Source organism: Salvelinus fontinalis, chromosome 17 (assembly GCF_029448725.1).
Source record: "Salvelinus fontinalis isolate EN_2023a chromosome 17, ASM2944872v1, whole genome shotgun sequence".
Taxonomy (NCBI): domain Eukaryota; kingdom Metazoa; phylum Chordata; class Actinopteri; order Salmoniformes; family Salmonidae; genus Salvelinus; species Salvelinus fontinalis.
This window is the reverse complement of record NC_074681.1, coordinates 29,415,216-29,433,614: the sequence shown is the minus strand read 5'-3', so window position 1 is coordinate 29,433,614 and position 18,399 is coordinate 29,415,216. Positions and strand designations below refer to the sequence as shown.

The 18,399-nt window shown below is 39.8% G+C and overlaps 1 protein-coding gene across 1 annotated transcript in view; it reads right to left on the bottom strand.

The window, feature by feature from the left end:
- Window positions 1-18,399, bottom strand: part of LOC129814122 (BMP/retinoic acid-inducible neural-specific protein 3-like) — a 101,758-nt gene that overhangs the window by 28,297 nt on the left and 55,062 nt on the right. The window contains exons 5-6 of the mRNA XM_055866940.1: window positions 12,227-12,332; window positions 5,604-5,840 (exon numbers count right to left, since the gene is read on the bottom strand). Coding sequence (XP_055722915.1) covers window positions 5,604-5,840; window positions 12,227-12,332 — 343 coding nt within the window. The remainder of the gene's footprint in view (window positions 1-5,603; window positions 5,841-12,226; window positions 12,333-18,399) is intronic.

Below are 18,399 nucleotides of genomic sequence, written 5' to 3'. Positions count from 1 at the left end.
CATCAACAAAACTAAGGAGATGATCGTGGACTTCAGGAAACAGCAGAGGGAGCACCCCCCTATCCACATCTACGGGACAGTAGTGGAGAAGGTGGAAAGTTTTAAGTTCCTCGGCGTACACATCACGGACAAACAGAAATAGTTCACCCACACAGACAGTGTGGTGAAGAAGGGGCAACATTACCTCTTCAACCTCAGGAGGCTGAAGAAATTTGGCTTGTCACCTAAAACCCTCACAAACCCTCACAAACAAAAAGATCATCAAGTACAACAACCAACCGAGCCACTGCTACCATCCAGAAGGCGAGGTCAGTACAACAAAACAAGGGAGATCGAGAGACTGTAAAACTGCTTCTTTCTCCAGGCCATCAGACTGTTAAAAAGCCATCACTAACACAGAGAAGCTGCTGCCTACATACAGACTTGAAATCATTGGCCACTTTAATAAATCGATCATTAGTCACTTTAATAATGCCACTTTAATAATGTTTACATATCTTGCATTACTCATCTCACATGTACAGTATATACTGTATTTTATACCATCAATTGCATGTTGCCTATGCCACCCTGTTATTACTCATCCATATATTTATATGTACATTCCTTTCCTTTAGATTTGTGTGTATTAGGTAGTTGTTGTGGAATTGTTAGATTACATGTTAGATATTGCTGCACTGTTGGAACTAAAAGCATACGCATTTCGCTACACTCGCAATAACATCTGCTAACCATGTGTATGTGACTAATACAATTTGATTTGATGGTCTACTAAAGCCTCAGCAGTACTCTGTAGGTTAGCACCATGCTGTAGCCAGAGGACAGCTAGCTTCTGTCCTCCTCTGGGTACACTGACTTCAAAACAAAACCTAGGAGGTTCTCACCCCCTTCCGTAGACATACACAGTAATTATGACAACTTCCGGAGGACATACTCCAACCTATCAGTGCTCTTGCAGCATGAACTGACATGTTGTCCACCCAAAGAAAATATCAGAGATTGAATCTAGTACTGAAGGCATAAGCTACAGCTAGCTAGCACTGCAGTGCATAAAATGTGGTGAGTAGTTGACTCAAAGAGAGAGAGAAAGACAATAGTTCAACAGTTTAGAACTAATTCATTTCTACCTAGCTAGCTATATTTGGTTGTATTTATTTTTAACTTTCACTTAGCTAGTGAATGCAGCTAGCTAGTTTAGCCTACTTAGCCAGAGAGGGATGCTATGTTAGCTAGCTGGCTATGGCAATCCAACAATGTAAGTCTTCCAAGTCAAGGTAAGCTTTTGGTTTTATTAATGTATTGCCACCGGGGCCCACCAGTGTAGTTGCTAAACTGCTTTTGACTGTACACTGTACTGCATGATTGTAACTAGTGGGTTTACTAACGCATTAGTTCTAGTAGTTATGTTGACTATGACGTGACAACGATGTAGGCAGTGTGTAGCAGTTATAGCGGTCATGATATGAAGGTTTGGCTTGGAAAGTTTTTTTTCCTGGTCACAGACAGCTGATGTGTAGTGCACCGAAGTCCACAAGCGAAGGGAAATGTTGAGAGGAGGAGAGCGCATAGATAGTTGCGAGAAGGAATTATATTATATATAAACCGTTAATTTACTGAAACGGGGGAATTCTGCTGTTTCTCTTCCTAAGCAAATTACCTCAGACTTCTGTATTCTAACTGAAAAAAAAGATATTTGTGATGCTTTTAATAAGCATTTCATCTCTGCTGGTTTTTTATTTGAAAGGAAAAGTGGACTTTGTGGTACTGGCCAGTTAGTTGATTTTTCGTCTTGCTTTTCAACCGTTACTCTGAAAAATGGTAACCCTGTTTTTAGTTTCCAGAAAATAACTGAAGCAGAGGTTCTAATTGCCCTGTGTGCCATTGATACTAAGAAATCCTTAGGCGCTGACAATTTAGACCCGTACTTACTTAAGTGTGCTGCACCTATTTTTGCTGGTCCAGTAACACACATTTTTAATCTAACATTAAGCACAGGAAATATCCCTAAGGTGTGGAAAGCAGCTTTTGTTCTGCCATTACATAAGGGAGGTGACGGTAGTGATTTGGATAACTATCGACCCATCTCTAGGCTCCCTTGTCTGGTAAAGATTCTAGAATCTATAGTCAACAAACAGTTACAATCTTTTCTTTCTGCTAACAGTATTCTTAGTACCAATCAATCTGGTTTTAGATCTAAACACAGTACCACATCGGCCACTATGCTTGTTGTAAATGATATTGCAAATGCCTTAGACGATAGAAAGCACTGTGCTGCGTTGTTTGTAGATTTGTCAAAAGCTTTTGACACTGTAGACCATGCTATCCTTTTGAGTAAGCTGTCATCTATAGGACTGGGCACTGATGCCTGCCGATGGTTTTATGACTATCTTAAAGACAGAACTCAAGCCGTCATGGTCGATGGGGTCAAGTCTGACCCCTTACAGTTACTTAAAGGGGTCCCTCAGGGTTCAATAATTGGCCCACTATTGTTCTCACTTTATATAAACAACATTGGTGATGATGTCAGATATTGTAAATTCCATTTATATGCAGATGACACAGTTATGTACTCTATTGCTCCAACAGCGGACCAAGCTTTAATGCAGTTGGAGTCTGATTTTAGGATACTACAGGGGTCTCTTTTACAGCTTAAACTTGTTTTAAACGCTAAGAAAACAAATGTCATGTTTTTTTCTAGGTCTAAACTCCCAGTTAGAAACACGTTTGTAATCACTAGCTTGGATGGTACTCAAATCTATAAGGTCTCTGCATATAAATACTTAGGGGTATGGTTAGATGATAGGCTTTCTTTTAAAAAACATGTTACTGAATTGGGAAAAAAGCTCAAATTCAAGATAGGATTCCTTTACAGAAACAGGGCTTGTCTGTCCTCTGTAAATAGGAAAAAAATTGTGCAGGCTACTTTTATGTCCGTTTTAGATTATGGTGATATTATCTATATGCATGCATCGGCAAACACATTAAAACCACTGGATGCTATTTACCATTGTGCACTCAGGTTTATCACGGGTGATAGTTACAGAACTCATCACTGTATCCTATATCAACATGTGGGTTGGGTCTCTCTATCTGTGAGGCGAGAGCAACATGCTCTCTTGTTTATTTATAAAGCACTTCTTTTAAAACTACCTCCATATATATCATCATTAATTTCCACAAGATGTACTAATTTTAAAGCCAGATCACAGATGTGGATTACATTAGAGACTCCTGCGGTTTCCACAGAGTTGGGTAGGACTGCCTTCAGTTCCTTTGCACCTTATTTATGGAACAAACTGCAGATCCAACTTAAGTTAGACACTCTGGTGTCCCTTGCCCATTTTAAAATGTTTATGGGGGATCAATATGATGTTGTCTGTGATTGTTTCTGTTGAATTGTGTATGTTTTGAAATGTTCTTGTCTGTATGTCTAAAACTGTACATGTCAACATGTTTACACAGGGCACAGGCGTAAAAGAGATCTAGGTCTCAGTCTGTTTTCCCTGTTAAAATAAAGATTAAAAAAATAATAATTATAAAAAATAAAAAAAATAAAAAAAAATATACAACAAGCAAAGTGATCAAGCTGTTTTTATATGTGGCTGCTATGAAAGTGAACTGAACATTTTTTCTTAAATGAAAGCAAACAGAACAAAACAGGGATAAAAATTCCTGTATTTGGCCAATAGAAATGTACATTTGCAAATGTTGGACTAATGATTACTCCCTAGATCAGCTAGATACAGGCAAGAATGTGCAAGGCGGTTTTGAATGTGTCACTGTCTGACCTTGATTACAAAATTCTCTCTATATTGTAAACTTTAATTCATAGGCTAGGTTGTAGCAACCTCATGATGGGTAAAGGGGAAATTCAAGTATCATGTAGTAGCCTAAACCTATCGATGTTACATTGAGCTGGGTGAATGGAATATGAATGACAGTCATCCAATATTCTGTAATAGAAATAAGGCCATGTTCATAAAAAAGAATCATCCTCCCTCATTTTAAATGGCACCAACCACCACTGGTGGACATAGTGTTTGAGCTATTGTCTTGGAAAATATTGCGTTTCAAGATGTTGAAAGAGGTTATATACCATATTTCATTCCAGTCTGTTTAGCAATTCTGGAGAAGATGTTTTTAAAAAATCCTAAATATTTCAAAAGCATATTGCATGATCTGTTTGATTTTGAGTTCTGATATTTGACAAGCTTGGTAAGAAGTACAGAAGTAGCTCATCCTAGGGCGATGTGTCCAATTTCTCCTGGCAATACAATGGAAACAAATACAATAGGGTTTCACCAGCCTCGCTGCTGAACCACTAATTAAAGTCCTCTTATTAATATTGCCAGACTCCCAACCCATCTAGCCTTCTGACAATGAGAACAAATTAATGACTGGAGTAAATATACATCTAGCCAGGCTTTGCCTTGGCTGGACTAGTCCTCTGGAGCCAGCCACTTCACCTGCTGCAAGCAGATATGCATTTTGATGAGTGAAGTGCTACAGTTAAAGGGATTTGGGGGGGATTTCATTGAAGCCCCAACGTGGTGCAGGAGGGGCTTTGGAGACGGAGGCAGGATTTATCTCCCTGATTGGATCTTTCCTTGGCTGGAGGAAATACTTGGTCCAAGGGTACATGATGTGCCAGCACTCTCCACCAATTTCTAGTTTTTCCCCGCTACAATATTTATCAACTAATCTCAGCAGAACTGCAGCTCAACCTCGCATTCAGACTGTAAGCATACTCTTGCCAGCAGCACTGAGTCTTGGATGCTTTGCTCAGTGGCAAGTGGAGAGCCATAAAAAGACAAACTCTGCCCCATTAAAAATGCTTAGTGCTTAGGTCACTCCCTTCTTCTGTATTGTACATAATGCATTTTCAGGCTTGCTTTTAGGTGTGTGTGTGTGTGTGTGTGTGTGTGTGTGTGTGTGTGTGTGTGTGTGTGTGTGTGTGTGTGTGTGTGTGTGTGTGTGTGTGTGTGTGTGTGTGTGTGCGTGTGCGTGTGTACCTTTTAAGATATGTCTGCATATTGCTTGCTTTGACACTCAACCATCCCCCCCAAAATTAAGAGGTAATATGCTCATTATCATGACAAATTGCTCAAGTTAGGCTTCAGACAAAAAACAACATCAGCAGTAAAAGAATATGTTGTAATTATGAGGAAACGTATTTCTCCTTTTCAGTAGCCTGTCAACAACGCAGCATTTTATAAATATTTTATGTGAGAGCTGCTCTGCTATTGCTGTCAAAATGATGTTTAGTGAATTCAAGGAGCATGTCTATGCCTTCAAAACGTCACTCAGAATGCACTTTCCATATTATACAGAATCCAACAGATGGATAAAAGTCCTCTCTTGCAGATAGATGGTAGAGAAACAAAAGCAATGGGGAAAACGACCTGCCTCCGATCTCAAATCACATATTCAGGGCATGAGCTAGATGTTTGTTGATATTGAGCTAAATAGTTCTAGCCATTTTGGGATTTTAAATTATTTTTTCCTTGCCCATTTTATCGCACACCTGTGTTCTGCTCCTCCCAATAGCTTTCAAATGCAGCTTGACAGAAATGAATAACAAATAACGGAAACAAATAGCCCACCTGATTCCATGAATTCGGTGTTGAAGTTGGTCCAGGATTCCTTGCTTTTGTGCAGATTTTCCTCCATGACTTTAATATCAGCAAAGGGGCAGTTACAATCTGGGAACTTGGCAGAGCAGCGGCACCAGCAGTCATTGTCACGACACAAAAGCTCCCCCTCAGAGTTGCATGCCACGTAGCTGAGAGCAGCCTCCACAAAACGGTTCCGGAGAAATTCTGGAAGGACATCCTGTAAACCTGAGTACAGAGGAGAATATTATAGCATCTTGTCATTTATGAAATATTATATTTTAGTGACTTTAAGTTACATGCAGTTCATGTTCAAAACAAAGCAATATGTCCCTTTATCCCTCATATGTCTCCACAGTGAGAGCAAAAGTCTAAAAATGAGATGGGAATTACTATAATTGGGTTGTTTATTGTAGCCACTGCAAGACAAAGGAACTTAGTTGCTAGTAATTGAGAATTAGGTATAAAGACCACAAATCTCAGAGATATGGCAGAGAATGCCAAACAAAATCCAGAGTGTAGACGGTCAAAGTTATGAAATTATGCGCCTACGATGCTAGAAAGAGGGGAGGCATGGTGCCAGGTCAAAAGTAGTGCAATCCATAGGTAATCAGATGCTATTTGAGACTAATGTTTTGATGGAACAGTTCTTTTAAACAATGCCACCCATCAGAACATGCCTCCCCTCTGTATATATGCCTGCACAAATGTCCTTTACTGCATGAGACAGGCTTACACTTGATATACAGTGCATTCGGAAAGTATTCAGACCCCTTGACTCATTACAAATTTTGTTTCATTACAGCCTTTTTCTAAAATTCATTCAATTAAATGTTTTCCTCATCAATCTACACACAATACCCCATAATGACAAGTGAAAACAAGTTTTTAGAAATGTTTAGAAATGTATTAAAAATGTAAAACTTAAATACCTTATTTACATAAGTATCAGACCCTTTGCAATGAGACTTGAAATTGAGATCAGGTGCATCCTGTTTCCATTGATCATCCTTGAGATGTTTATACAACTTTTGGTCCAATTCATGCACTTATCAAGTGAACATCCTTGGTCATCCCTACTGCCACTGATCTGGTAGACTCACTAAACATGCTTAATGCTTCGTTTTTAAATTACGTCTGAGTTTTGGAGAGTGCCCTTGGATATCTTTAAATAAAAAAAACAAGAACATTGTGCCGTCTGGTTTGCTTAATATAAGGAATTTGAAATGATTTATACTTTTACTTTGATACTTAAGTATATTTTAGCAATTACATTTATTTTTGATACTTAATATATTTAAAACCAAATACTATTAGACTTTTACTCAAGTAGTATTTTACTGGATGACTTTTACTTTTACTTGAGTCATTTTCTACTTTTACTCAAGTATGACAATTGGGTACTTTTTCCACCATTGACTCTTCCAAGATCTGGCCGCACGGCCAAACTGAGAAATTGGGGGAGAAAGGCCTTGGTCAGGGAGTTGACCAAGAACCCGTTGGTCACTCTGACAGAGCTCCAGAGTTCCTCTGTGGAGATGGGAGAATCTCCCAGAAGGACAACCATCTCTGCAGCACTCCACCAATCAAGCCTTTATGGTAGAGTGGCCACTTCTCAGTAAAAGGCACATGAAAGCCAGCTTGGAGTTAGGCAAATGGCACATAAAGGACTCTCAGACCATGAGAAACAAGATTCGCTGGTCTGATGAAACCAAGATTAAACTCTTTGGCCTGAATGCCAAGCATCACAACTGGAGGAAACCTGGCACCATCCCTCCGGTGAAGCATGGTGGTGGCAGCATCATGCTGTGGGGATGTTTTTCAGCGTCAGGGACTGGGAGACTAGTTAGGATCGAGGGAAAGATGAACGGCGCAAAGTACAGAGATCCTTGATGAAAATCTGCTCTAGAGTGCTCAGGACCTCAGACTGGGAGCGAAGGTTTACCGTCCAAAAGGACAACGACCCTATGGCTTTGTATGTCTCTGAATGTGCTTGAGTGGCCCAGCCAGAGCCCGGACTTGAACCCGATTGAACATCTCTGACAGAGCTTGAGAGGATCTACAGAGAAGAATGGGAGAAACTTCTCAAATACAGGTGTGCCAAGCTTGTAGCGTCATACCCAAGGATACTCAAGGCTGTTTTCGGTGCCAAAGGTGCTTCAACAAAGTACTGAGTAAAGGGTCTGAATACTTATGTAATTGTGATATTTAATTTTTTTTTTATATACATTTGCAAAAATGTCATTATGGGGTATTTTGTGTAGATTGAGGGAAAAAAACAATTTCATCAATTTTAGTATAAGACTAACATAACAAAATGTGGAAAAAGTCAACGGGTCTGAATACTTTCCCGAATGCACTGTACATGCACCTAAAATAGGTGATACCGTCCAATTTTAAATCACACATAATTTGAAAACCCATGATCTGTTTTAAATGGTAACATATTTTTCTGATCAATACATATCAATAACCTTGCTGAGAGTTCAATAATATGTATTAAATTGTGTGCTTTTTCTCAATTTCCCTAATGGTTTTGTTAGTCAGAAGCTCAGCTGTGGGTGTTTGGAATCTAATGATCATGTTAGCTGTGACAAAGGCTTCCTCTCAGTTTGCACCACTTTGGAGATGTTTCAAGAGTGGAGTCAATCCGTGTGCCTTTTTATGAATATTTATGTGTGTTCCTTGGTATTTACTTTTTGAATAGTGGAGAGCAGACACAATTAGTCACAGTCTTCCTGCCCTGCCTTGGCGGCTGACAGGTTCTGTGAGCCAATGGGAGAACTATCTGGCAGAAATGGGCTTTAATTTGGGAGACGGCTAAATAACAGCCTCTTCACCTCAGCCCTTCCATCTCTGCCACTATTTTGGGGGAGCGAGTGCAACGAGTACTTTTCTGTGGAATTGCAAGCTTCAGTTGTCAAGAACAATACTTTCCCATATTTCATTTATTTTCCCTGTGCTAATGACTTGTCTTGCTGGAAGTGCAGAGATGCTTTCGCTAAGAAAGTTACAAAATTCAACACATTAGAACACACACACGCACACGCGCACACACACACACACACACACACACACACACACACACACACACACACACACACACACACACACACACACACACACACACACACACACACACACACACACACACACACACACACACACACACACACACAATCTAAAAAAATACTGTCACAGATTTTCAACCATCTCTCAGTAGTTACAGGGTATCTGTCAGCAGTGGGCTTCCTTCAGGAGACGGCGGTATTAAGTGGGTTGGCAATTTAAATGTCAAACCTGAGGAAGGCGCTGGAAATTGGCACAAGCTGCGTTTATAATTAGCGATGGCTGAAGGAAGAGAATGCTCTGAGCTCATTCCTCTCCTCACACTACTTTGTGCTTGTTTGACTTGTGGTGACATTTCTGTCGTGGGTGTTCGAAGCAAATTAGTGTTCGCTGAAATGCTTGTCTGCAGACGACCCTACAGCCTACTTTTAAAGAATTGGAAAAAATTACATTTATTAGACTGGCATTAACCTCTGGGATTTCATATTATTATTGAACCACATGGGCTTTTCCGTTGCAATGAATAATAGGAGTCTGAAATGGGATTAGCTGTGATTGTTTGTTTTCTAGTAACCTTATAATGGTAATCTACTTCAATTTAACATGTATTTGAAAAAGGTAGATTATCGTTAAATATTTCTACAGTGCCGTAAAATACTTTTTGGGTGTCGGCTTCTCCTAATGAGGATTAAGAATTGAATGATCACATTTTCCTTGGTTAAAAAAGACAAGATAATGTAAACACGATTTTTGTTCCTGGCATCCTTATGGACTCTAAACCATATGCTTAATATATATGCACCAATATGCACTGTTTGATGGTTTAATTAACTGCAAATACAGTGAGATAGGGCTATTTATCAATCATTTAAGTATGTGGATTGATTTATGCATTTTGTCATGGTTGTGGCTTATACATCATGGTAAGCCAATTTTCAATTTACAATTGCTCTTGGGCTGCCAGAGAGGTGAACTAAAGATTTAGGTTTCCTGTAGATAGCTTTTTTTAGTGCACTTCACGTAAACAATAGCTGAAATGGCATTGTACAGTCATCAATAATAATATAGGGATAAGACAAACATAGATTTAACATTTAAATTTACAGTGTTACACCTTCAGAACATGCGTTGAGGAAGATCTTTGGAGGATATACCCTTGGACTTTGTTTTCATGAATTATACATTGTGCAGGGAGAGACCAGTAGATATGCTCTTCCTTTCACTTCTTGATACCGACTGCTTTTTCCAGTCCTTCATCATCTTTTCTCCTGTGTTCACGATGCTTAGACTTGGCTTCACTATTGGATTAGCGAGATTGTCATCACTGTCACTTGCTTATCTATTTCTTTCCTCTTGAAATAAAGCTTAGCCAGACGTGTGATGCTCTGAAGCAGAGCCGGCTCAATGGCAGAAGCTAAATAAGCAGTCGCTTACCCGGCCGCCAGCCCCCCCCTCCCCCCCCGTCCGTCCGTCCGTCCGACGATAAAAAATTGACAACTTATCAAAACCTTGTTCTGTTGAAGCATTCTTGGTTCTAGGTGAGCAAGTCTGCTCGGAAAGGAGAGAAGGCACGTTAAGATTGCCTAAATAACTGGCAAACAGCGCATGAGAAGGCTATATTATCAGATGGTAAGCCTATCTGTTAACGCCGATACACAAAATACACACTATGACTAGCCTGCTAATGTGCCTTTACTGTCGAGAAAATACCCGTTACTGATCCAAATGGTTGCCTAATGAGGCCTAGTCTATTATTATTTTTCTAATGAAACATGCATTCAAAATGCAGAGCTTTGTAGCAGTTATTGAAATGGCATATTCACTGCAGTTTACAGCCTAGACTACAACTCTTTACTCACTAGAAAAAAGAAAGAAAATACATTATTGCATTGTGTTTCTCTAGCCTAGTTATGATAATTTTCTTATCCCTAAAAAGCTTAATAAATTGGGGTAGTGGCGATTTTTAGCATGTAAATCTTGGTGGAGCAAACTCAACCAATTTGTTTAGATGCATGCCAGCAAAGCCACTACACAACATTTTATTAGGCCTATGGTCTAAAAAGGAAGGAAAGAACAATCACAAGGATCTAAATTAATAGACAATATACCGGTGCACAGACAGCATATTGCGCAAACAAAACAACCCTTGCAATATCAACTGGAATAACATGGGTCTATTACTGAACTTTTTGTTGAAAAAAAATGTGTTGAATGGGAAGAGACTGTCACTGGCAAACATGGTTACGGACCCAACAACATATAGAATCCCCTCCTCGTGAAGAAAAGCACATGAGCTAATTATAATACACAAATATGCAAAACTATGAAATCGTTCATGAATAAGATAGACTTACTGTATATAAGCAATATAACAATTGAGATGTACAAACTATGGCATAAGGGGACAATGAGAGGATAAGAGGCAAGCCGTAATTTTGATTAAGACAAATGAGCGAGTAGTTCACATACTTTGGTCATGTAGTGTAAATGGCTTATAAAATTAATTAGATTAAATCTCCGCAATAGTCCTTAGCCACTCGCCATCAATGCTTTTCTTCTATTAGAGCATTTATCTGTTCTTACTGTCTACAGTCCATCTTACCCTAGCTTTACCATAGTTTACATAGTTTACGTTTTGGCCGATAAGATGGTCTTGAAACTATTCCTTGTTGTTAGCTATCCCTGTGGTGTCTATGGGAATGACGGCTTGGCGTATGGAGATTTTGTTCCTCCATCCTTGGACTGTGTCCTGGCCATCTGGGCCTCATTATGTCTGATATTTGCCCAATCCCCTATTGTCTAGCCTCTGTTGTTTGACCGGTGCAGCCATGTTGGACCTGCTGGTTGGACCTGCTAGGAGCCAGGTTATGGAAGCAGCACTTAAAGTCTGTGTCCCAAATGGCACCCTATTCCCTTTATAGTGCACTACTTTTGACCTGGTCACTCTGGTCAAAAGTAGTGCACTATGTAGGGAATAGGTACCATTTTGGGACGTCACCAAAGCTTATTTTATACACCGTTAAAGCGCCAGTCCCCAGCAGATGGATGAATCCATCCCAAAATAATCCCACACACCAGGATTTTCAAAACCTTGCTTCAGAGATATGATCTATAATTTGAGATTCAATACTGCATGATTTCACAAGTCAAAGAACCTGAATGAATGTCTTGAGGAACGACGAATGGGAGCCCACTGCTAAGCTTAGAAGTACTGATCTACACTTATCACAATCATATGGCATTGGTTGTATAGATCAGAGCTGGCGAGAACAGTGAAGCACTCAAGGGGAATACAAAGCTTTTGCCTGGAGAGTTTATTGTACGCAAGAAAGTTTCTCCACCAAAATACTCCCTTACATCAAGTTGGAGAGTTATGATCATTTGAAACTAAATAAGTAATTTTTTCTTCTTGGCAGCAAAAATATTTTTTTTGTGGATTCCAAGTAATTTGTCTTGCAGCATAGAACAAAGAACATAATGAGTATATTATACACACACAATAGAACACAGAGCAACTGTTTAGAGAATGGAGTGCAATAGCTTACCTTTTAGATGTATTTTATTTTCAGGACTGTGTACCAAGACAGAGCTAACAGAATCAAGGCTGTCATAGTTACTGCATCCAAGGGGCCCGGTCCTAGTTTCTGTTACCTAGGAAACAAGGAGATACTTTAATGCCTTATTATGCCTACTGGTGAATCATGGTTGTTAGGTTGTCTAACCCATAGAAATAGAATGAATAGAAAGGGTTTCTCCATTCAAGTCAATGAGGGCATAATGGGTGGACTGGCAGCCATTTTGAGTGTACCCATGCCAAGAAGTAAAAGCTAGGTTGAAGATGACCTGAGTAAAAGCTACAATAAATTGAAGATGGGAAGATTAAGACAATGTAATAATTCTGTGAGGAAGCGTTAAAAATGTATATTCATGGGACCAGCGGTCAGGAATTCCAGTAAAAAAGTGTCTGGATAGGAATGACAGTAAAACTGTTGAGTAGTTAGCTGATATTCACTACGAATGTGTTTACTTTTCACTTTGATAGCAAACTTTCTGTGCTACTACCATTCACTCCCAGTCATTCCCGAATGTAGAAGCTTGTCCCTTGTTGAATAGTGGCGCAAAGAGTTATGGGATATTAGAATCCTCTTGTCTTAACCTGAATATATCAAAGACAGTATTGTATGTGATGGTTTGTATAAACCTTGCTGTCTGCCTGTCCGACCTCGGAAACGATGTTTCATTGAAAAAATGCGATCTCGCCCCTATACAGAGAATGCTGTGTCTGCCTCGTCCCGCTTCGTCGTCCATTATTTCCAAGGTAATGTACAGAACGTCTGTGTTTATCCCTTACATTTAAAAGTTATTAAAACAGATGAATATGGAGCATTTGCTGCTCTTCCAGCTGTCGAGTTTTTGGAGCAGTTGGCTAGCTAAGTGAGAAAACATTAGCCAGCCTGCATAGCAACCGTTTTTGTTAGCCATAGCAACCAATGTTTCCACACAGATTGTTTTTTTTTCAAGTCTTTTTTTCTCAGATGGAAGGATAAAATTCAGCTTTTCTGATTGGAAAGTGAAAATTCTATGCGTCGTTCTTTACCCCGTTTCACACTGCCTATTTTGGCAGTGTGCTTATGTTTCTGTGGCTAAAAGTCAGTGCTAACCCTGCTCTGGAACAGGGACAGCAAGACCTGGGCTAAGGTTGGTGCGAGCCCACATTAGAATGTGCAAGTGTGAACACTCACTAAAGCCCCAGGCTAAAATCTCCCGAAGCTAGGGGGCAGAATTTTTATATTTGGAAAAAAAACGTTCCCAAGGTAAACGGACTATTTCTCAGGCTCAGATATTAGAATATGCATATAATTGACAGATTATGATAGAAAACACTCTAAAGTTTCCAAAACTGTAAAAATATTGTCTGTGACTATAACAGAACTGATTAAACCTGAGCAACTCCAACCCGGAAGTGCTTAAAAAAAATGTTTAGTTCCATTGCTTGCCCCTCCTCCATTTAAAGACGTATCAACCAGATTTCCTTTTCAATGGCTTCCTCAGGCTGTGACCAGGCTTTAGACATAGTTTCAGGATTTTATTTTGAAAGATAAGCAAGATTTATCAAAACGCATCAGTGGATGACCAGGTGTCCTTTGATTGGTTCCTGCGCAGGAGAGATTTGGCTCGCCATTTTCTATCTCTGTAGAATTGAACAGTTTACCGTCTTGTTGAAATATGATCGATTATGTATGTTAAAAACAACCTGAGGATTGATTATAAAATACCTTTGACATGTTTCTACGAACATTACGGATACTTTTTGGAATTTTCGTCTGCCCTTCAGTACCAGAACGAGCTTGTGGTTTTCTGAACATAACGCGCAAACCAAATGGCGATTTTTGATTATAAAACTAATCTTTATCGAACAAAAATAACATTTATTGTGTAACTGGGAGTCTCGTAAGTACAAACATCCGAAGATTATCAAAGGTAAGCGATTAATTTTATTGCTTTTCTGACTTTCGTGACCAAGCTAATTTAAGGCTAGCTTTCGTTGCAGTGATTGATACACTCACAAACGCTTGGATTTCGCTGTAAAGCATATTTTCAAAATCTGACACGATAGGTGGATTAACAACAAGCTATGCTGTGTTTTGGTATATTTCACTTGTGATTCCATGATTATAAATATTTTTAGTATTATTTTTGAGTTTGGCGCGCTGCCAATTCAGCGGTTGTTTACGAAAATGATCCTGTAAAAGGGATCCGTACGGCAAGAAGTTAACAAAATACTTTAATCCATGTAATCTTCTCCTTCAAGACTATGAAATATGAATAATATACTGTAGTACGGAGCTCAAAAATGTTAAAGGTAATAGTGAAAAGGCAAGATTCTCTAAATCAATCTCTTTATCGCATCTATCAATATAAACTTCCCTTGCAAATCTCCTTCCAAATCTTCCTCGCAGTTATGTAAGATAGTAAGATTGTATTTCTTGACAAAAAAATGCTGCCAGTAAGCTACAATACTCGATAAATAAGGTGTTTTACAGATGATTCATTGTAAAATATTGTTTTTCTATCGACCCTTGTCAAACAATATCAAGTCAGTGCAGCACTACATGCTATGTATTGTGGACTATACTTCATTCCACTTACTGTGATATATACCAAATAAGTTGAAGTACTTTATGGTCCCCCTGCATTACGTAAGATAATATATTTCATTCCTCCTCCAGAAGTTTCATTACAACCACAAAGCCTAAAGCCATGTATGCAGGCAGGTCAAGCACATCCCACTCTCTCATGGATGATTAGCTCAGTTGGCAGAGCATTGAGGAGCAGGTGGCTCGCATACTAGAGATGATAATTTTGCTAAAATGTAACCAGCAGCTTCTCATCTTGAAGCACTGCAGGGCTGAAGCCAGGTATTTGCAGAGTGCTTCATATTTTTTTTTTTATCAATCTGTCCTATAACATACACAGATTGTACAAAATATTAGGAACACCTTCCTAATATTGAGTTGAACCCCCTTTTGCCCTCAGAACAGCCTCAATTCGTCGGGGCATGGATGAGCATTTCACAGGGATGTTGGCCCATGTTGACTCCAATGCTTCCCACGGTTTTGTCAAGTTGGCTGGTGGGGGACCATTCTTGAAGCACACAGAAATCTGTTGAACGTGAAAAACTCGGCAACGTTGCAGTTCTTGACACTTTCAAACCGGTGCGGCTGTCACCTACGACCATACCCCGTTCAAAGGCACTTCAATATTTTTTCTTTCCCATTCAACCCCTGACTAGTTAGGTTTCCATCCAATTGGTGGCAGATTTTCATGCAAATATTCAAAAATCTGCATGAAGAAATTTTTTCCAACTAGTGGTGTGTTTCCACCAAACTAAAACAATCACTGCATGATGTAGTGTACAAAATATATACTTTTTCACTTAAGTTTTCATGTACCGAATAAAAATGTAATGTTCAATGTGTTTCCATCGCATTTTCAACTCTACCGATAGTTTTGTCACAAACTGTTGCATTAAATAGCAAATGTGCTGACTCAGTCTTTGCATGTGCCCTCTAGCCAACAGCTCGCAGATATAGTGCGGGTAGGCTCTGCAGGTGGGCTAGTCTACATGATGATATTATTGATAAGAGTGAGAATGTTTATATTTGTCAAAATGGCAGTCAAGCATCAAACATTATGTCACCAGAATAAGACCCTCGACATTTATTGGAAGGAGCATCAAGCTCATACCATACACTTTCACCACCTTGTGAAGTTCATCATAACTTATTTTATCTGAAAGCTAATTTAAACTGCATAGCTTCCCAAGATTTTGTGTGTCCTCCAACTACGACATGTCATCGCGTGATAACTTTGCTTTGATATGATGGTTATTATATCAATATTTGCTCATGAAAAAAAAATCACCACCATTTTTCGCATAATTAATTTTACAGACAAAAAAGATCCCAACATGTCGAACAAACAAATTATCTGTCGGCATTTATAAAATTGCATAGAAGCTTCATGTTTCCATCACAGTTGTCATGATTTTGTTTTATACGGTATGACTTTACACGCATAAAAACTAGGGATGGAAACGTGGTTAATAGCACACATACACAATCCATGTCTCAGTTGTGTCAAGGCTTAAAAATCCTTCTTTAATTAACCTGTCTTCTCCCCTTCATCTACACTCATTGAAGTGGATTTAACAGGTGACATCAATAAGAGATCATAGCGTTCACCTGGATTCACCATGTCGGTGTTCCTAATGTTTTGTATACTCAGTGTAGTTCAAATCACTGATTCCTGGTGTTTAATCGGACCTGGCAGCTAATGTTTTTTAGACAGTCCCGCTGTCTGCCATTTAGCTAAGATACATACAGCTAGTACAGCCCATTGTGAAACTTTCTGACAAATATTAAGGTACCGGTCCTCTGTGAAATGCTAATGGTAACTCTATAGACCTTGACAAATAATCGTACAGTCTACTGGGATCATGTCATATTGCTATCATTATCTTTATATTTTGCTCTCGGTGTAGTCTATGGCCAAACCTACTCACAATACCTCAAGGACAATTGTCATAACAAATAAAGGCATTGTACTGTATGTAGTCATGACAGTCAAGTGTACCATTGGTCAAATGGGACATTTGTCCTCTAGACGCAACTAGACGGTTGGGGAACACAAGACACAATTTGGTAAGAGAGAATAACTTACACCACACGGTATGTAGCTTCACAGGTAAATATTCTGGAAATAAAGGAATCTAAAATAAACTGTAACACATTTGTCTATTTAAAGAACAATATGAATGACCAGCTGACCAGGATGTTGTCTAAATAATGTAAAGTCTGATCATTAAAAAGCCTTAAATACCCCAATTGAATCTAATAGGCTAAATGGAACACCACTATAGTACTAGAGTTATGGCTCTTTCTGCTTGGTTTAATAAAAAACATCTGAGGCCTCCCGAGTGGCGCAGCGGTCTAAGGCATCACTACAGACCCGGGTTCGATCCCAGGCTGTATCACAACCGACCATGATCGGAAGTCCCATTGGGCGGGGCACAATTGGCCCAACGTCATCTGGGTTAGGGGAGGGTTTGGCCAGGGGGGCTTTACTTGGCTCATCCCGCTCTAGCGACGCATTGTGGCAGACCGGGCGCCTGCAGGCTGACCTCGTCGTCAGTTGAATGGTGTTTTCTCCGAAACATTGGTGCGACTGGCTTCCGGGTTGGGCGGGTGTTAAGAAGCACGGTTTGGCGGGTCATGTTTCGGAGGACGCATGACTCGACCTTCGCATCCCGAGCCAGTTGGGGAGTTGCAGTGAAGAGACAAGATTGAAAAAAGGGGTACAAAAAATTATCTGAAAGGCTTTCTATGAGTCACAGCACAACATGCTGACTCTCTCTGTTCTCATCCTCCTAGATATACTATATATATACAGAAGTATGTGGACAAGAACTGTTTGTCGGGAGCTTCATGAAATGGGTTTCCATGGCCGAGCAGCCACACACAAGCCTAAGGTCACCATGCGCAATGCCAAGCGTTGGCTGTAGTTGTGTAAAGCTTGCTGCCATTCAACTCTGGAGCAGTGGAAACGCATTCTCTGGAGTGATGAATCACGCTTCACAATCTGGCAGTCCGGTGGACACATCTGTGTTTGGCGGATGCCAGAAGAACGCACCATGCCCCAATGCATAGTGAATACTGTAAAGTCTGCTGGAGGAGGAATAATGGTCTGGGGCTGTTTTTCATGGTTAAAGCTAGGCCCCTTAGTTCCAGTGAAGGGAAACCTTAACGCTACAGTATACAATGACATTGTAGACGATTCTGTGTTTCCAACTTGGTGGCAACAGTTTGGGGAAGGCACTTTCCTGTTTTAGTATGACAATGCCCCCGTGCACAAAGCAAGGTCCATACAGAAATGGTTTGTCAAGATTGGTGTGGAAGAACTTGACTGGCCTGCACAGGGCTCTGACCTGAACCCCATCGAACATCTTTGGGAGGAATTGGCTGAATGGAAGCAAGTCCCCGCAACAATGTTCCAACATTTATTCAAAAGCCTTCCCAGAAGAGTGGAGGCTGTTATAGCAGCAAAGGTGGGACCGACTCCATATTAATTACCATGGTTTTGGAATGAATGTTCAACGAGCAGGTGTCCACATACTTTTGATAACGTAATGTATATCTGCTGCCTTCGACACCATGAA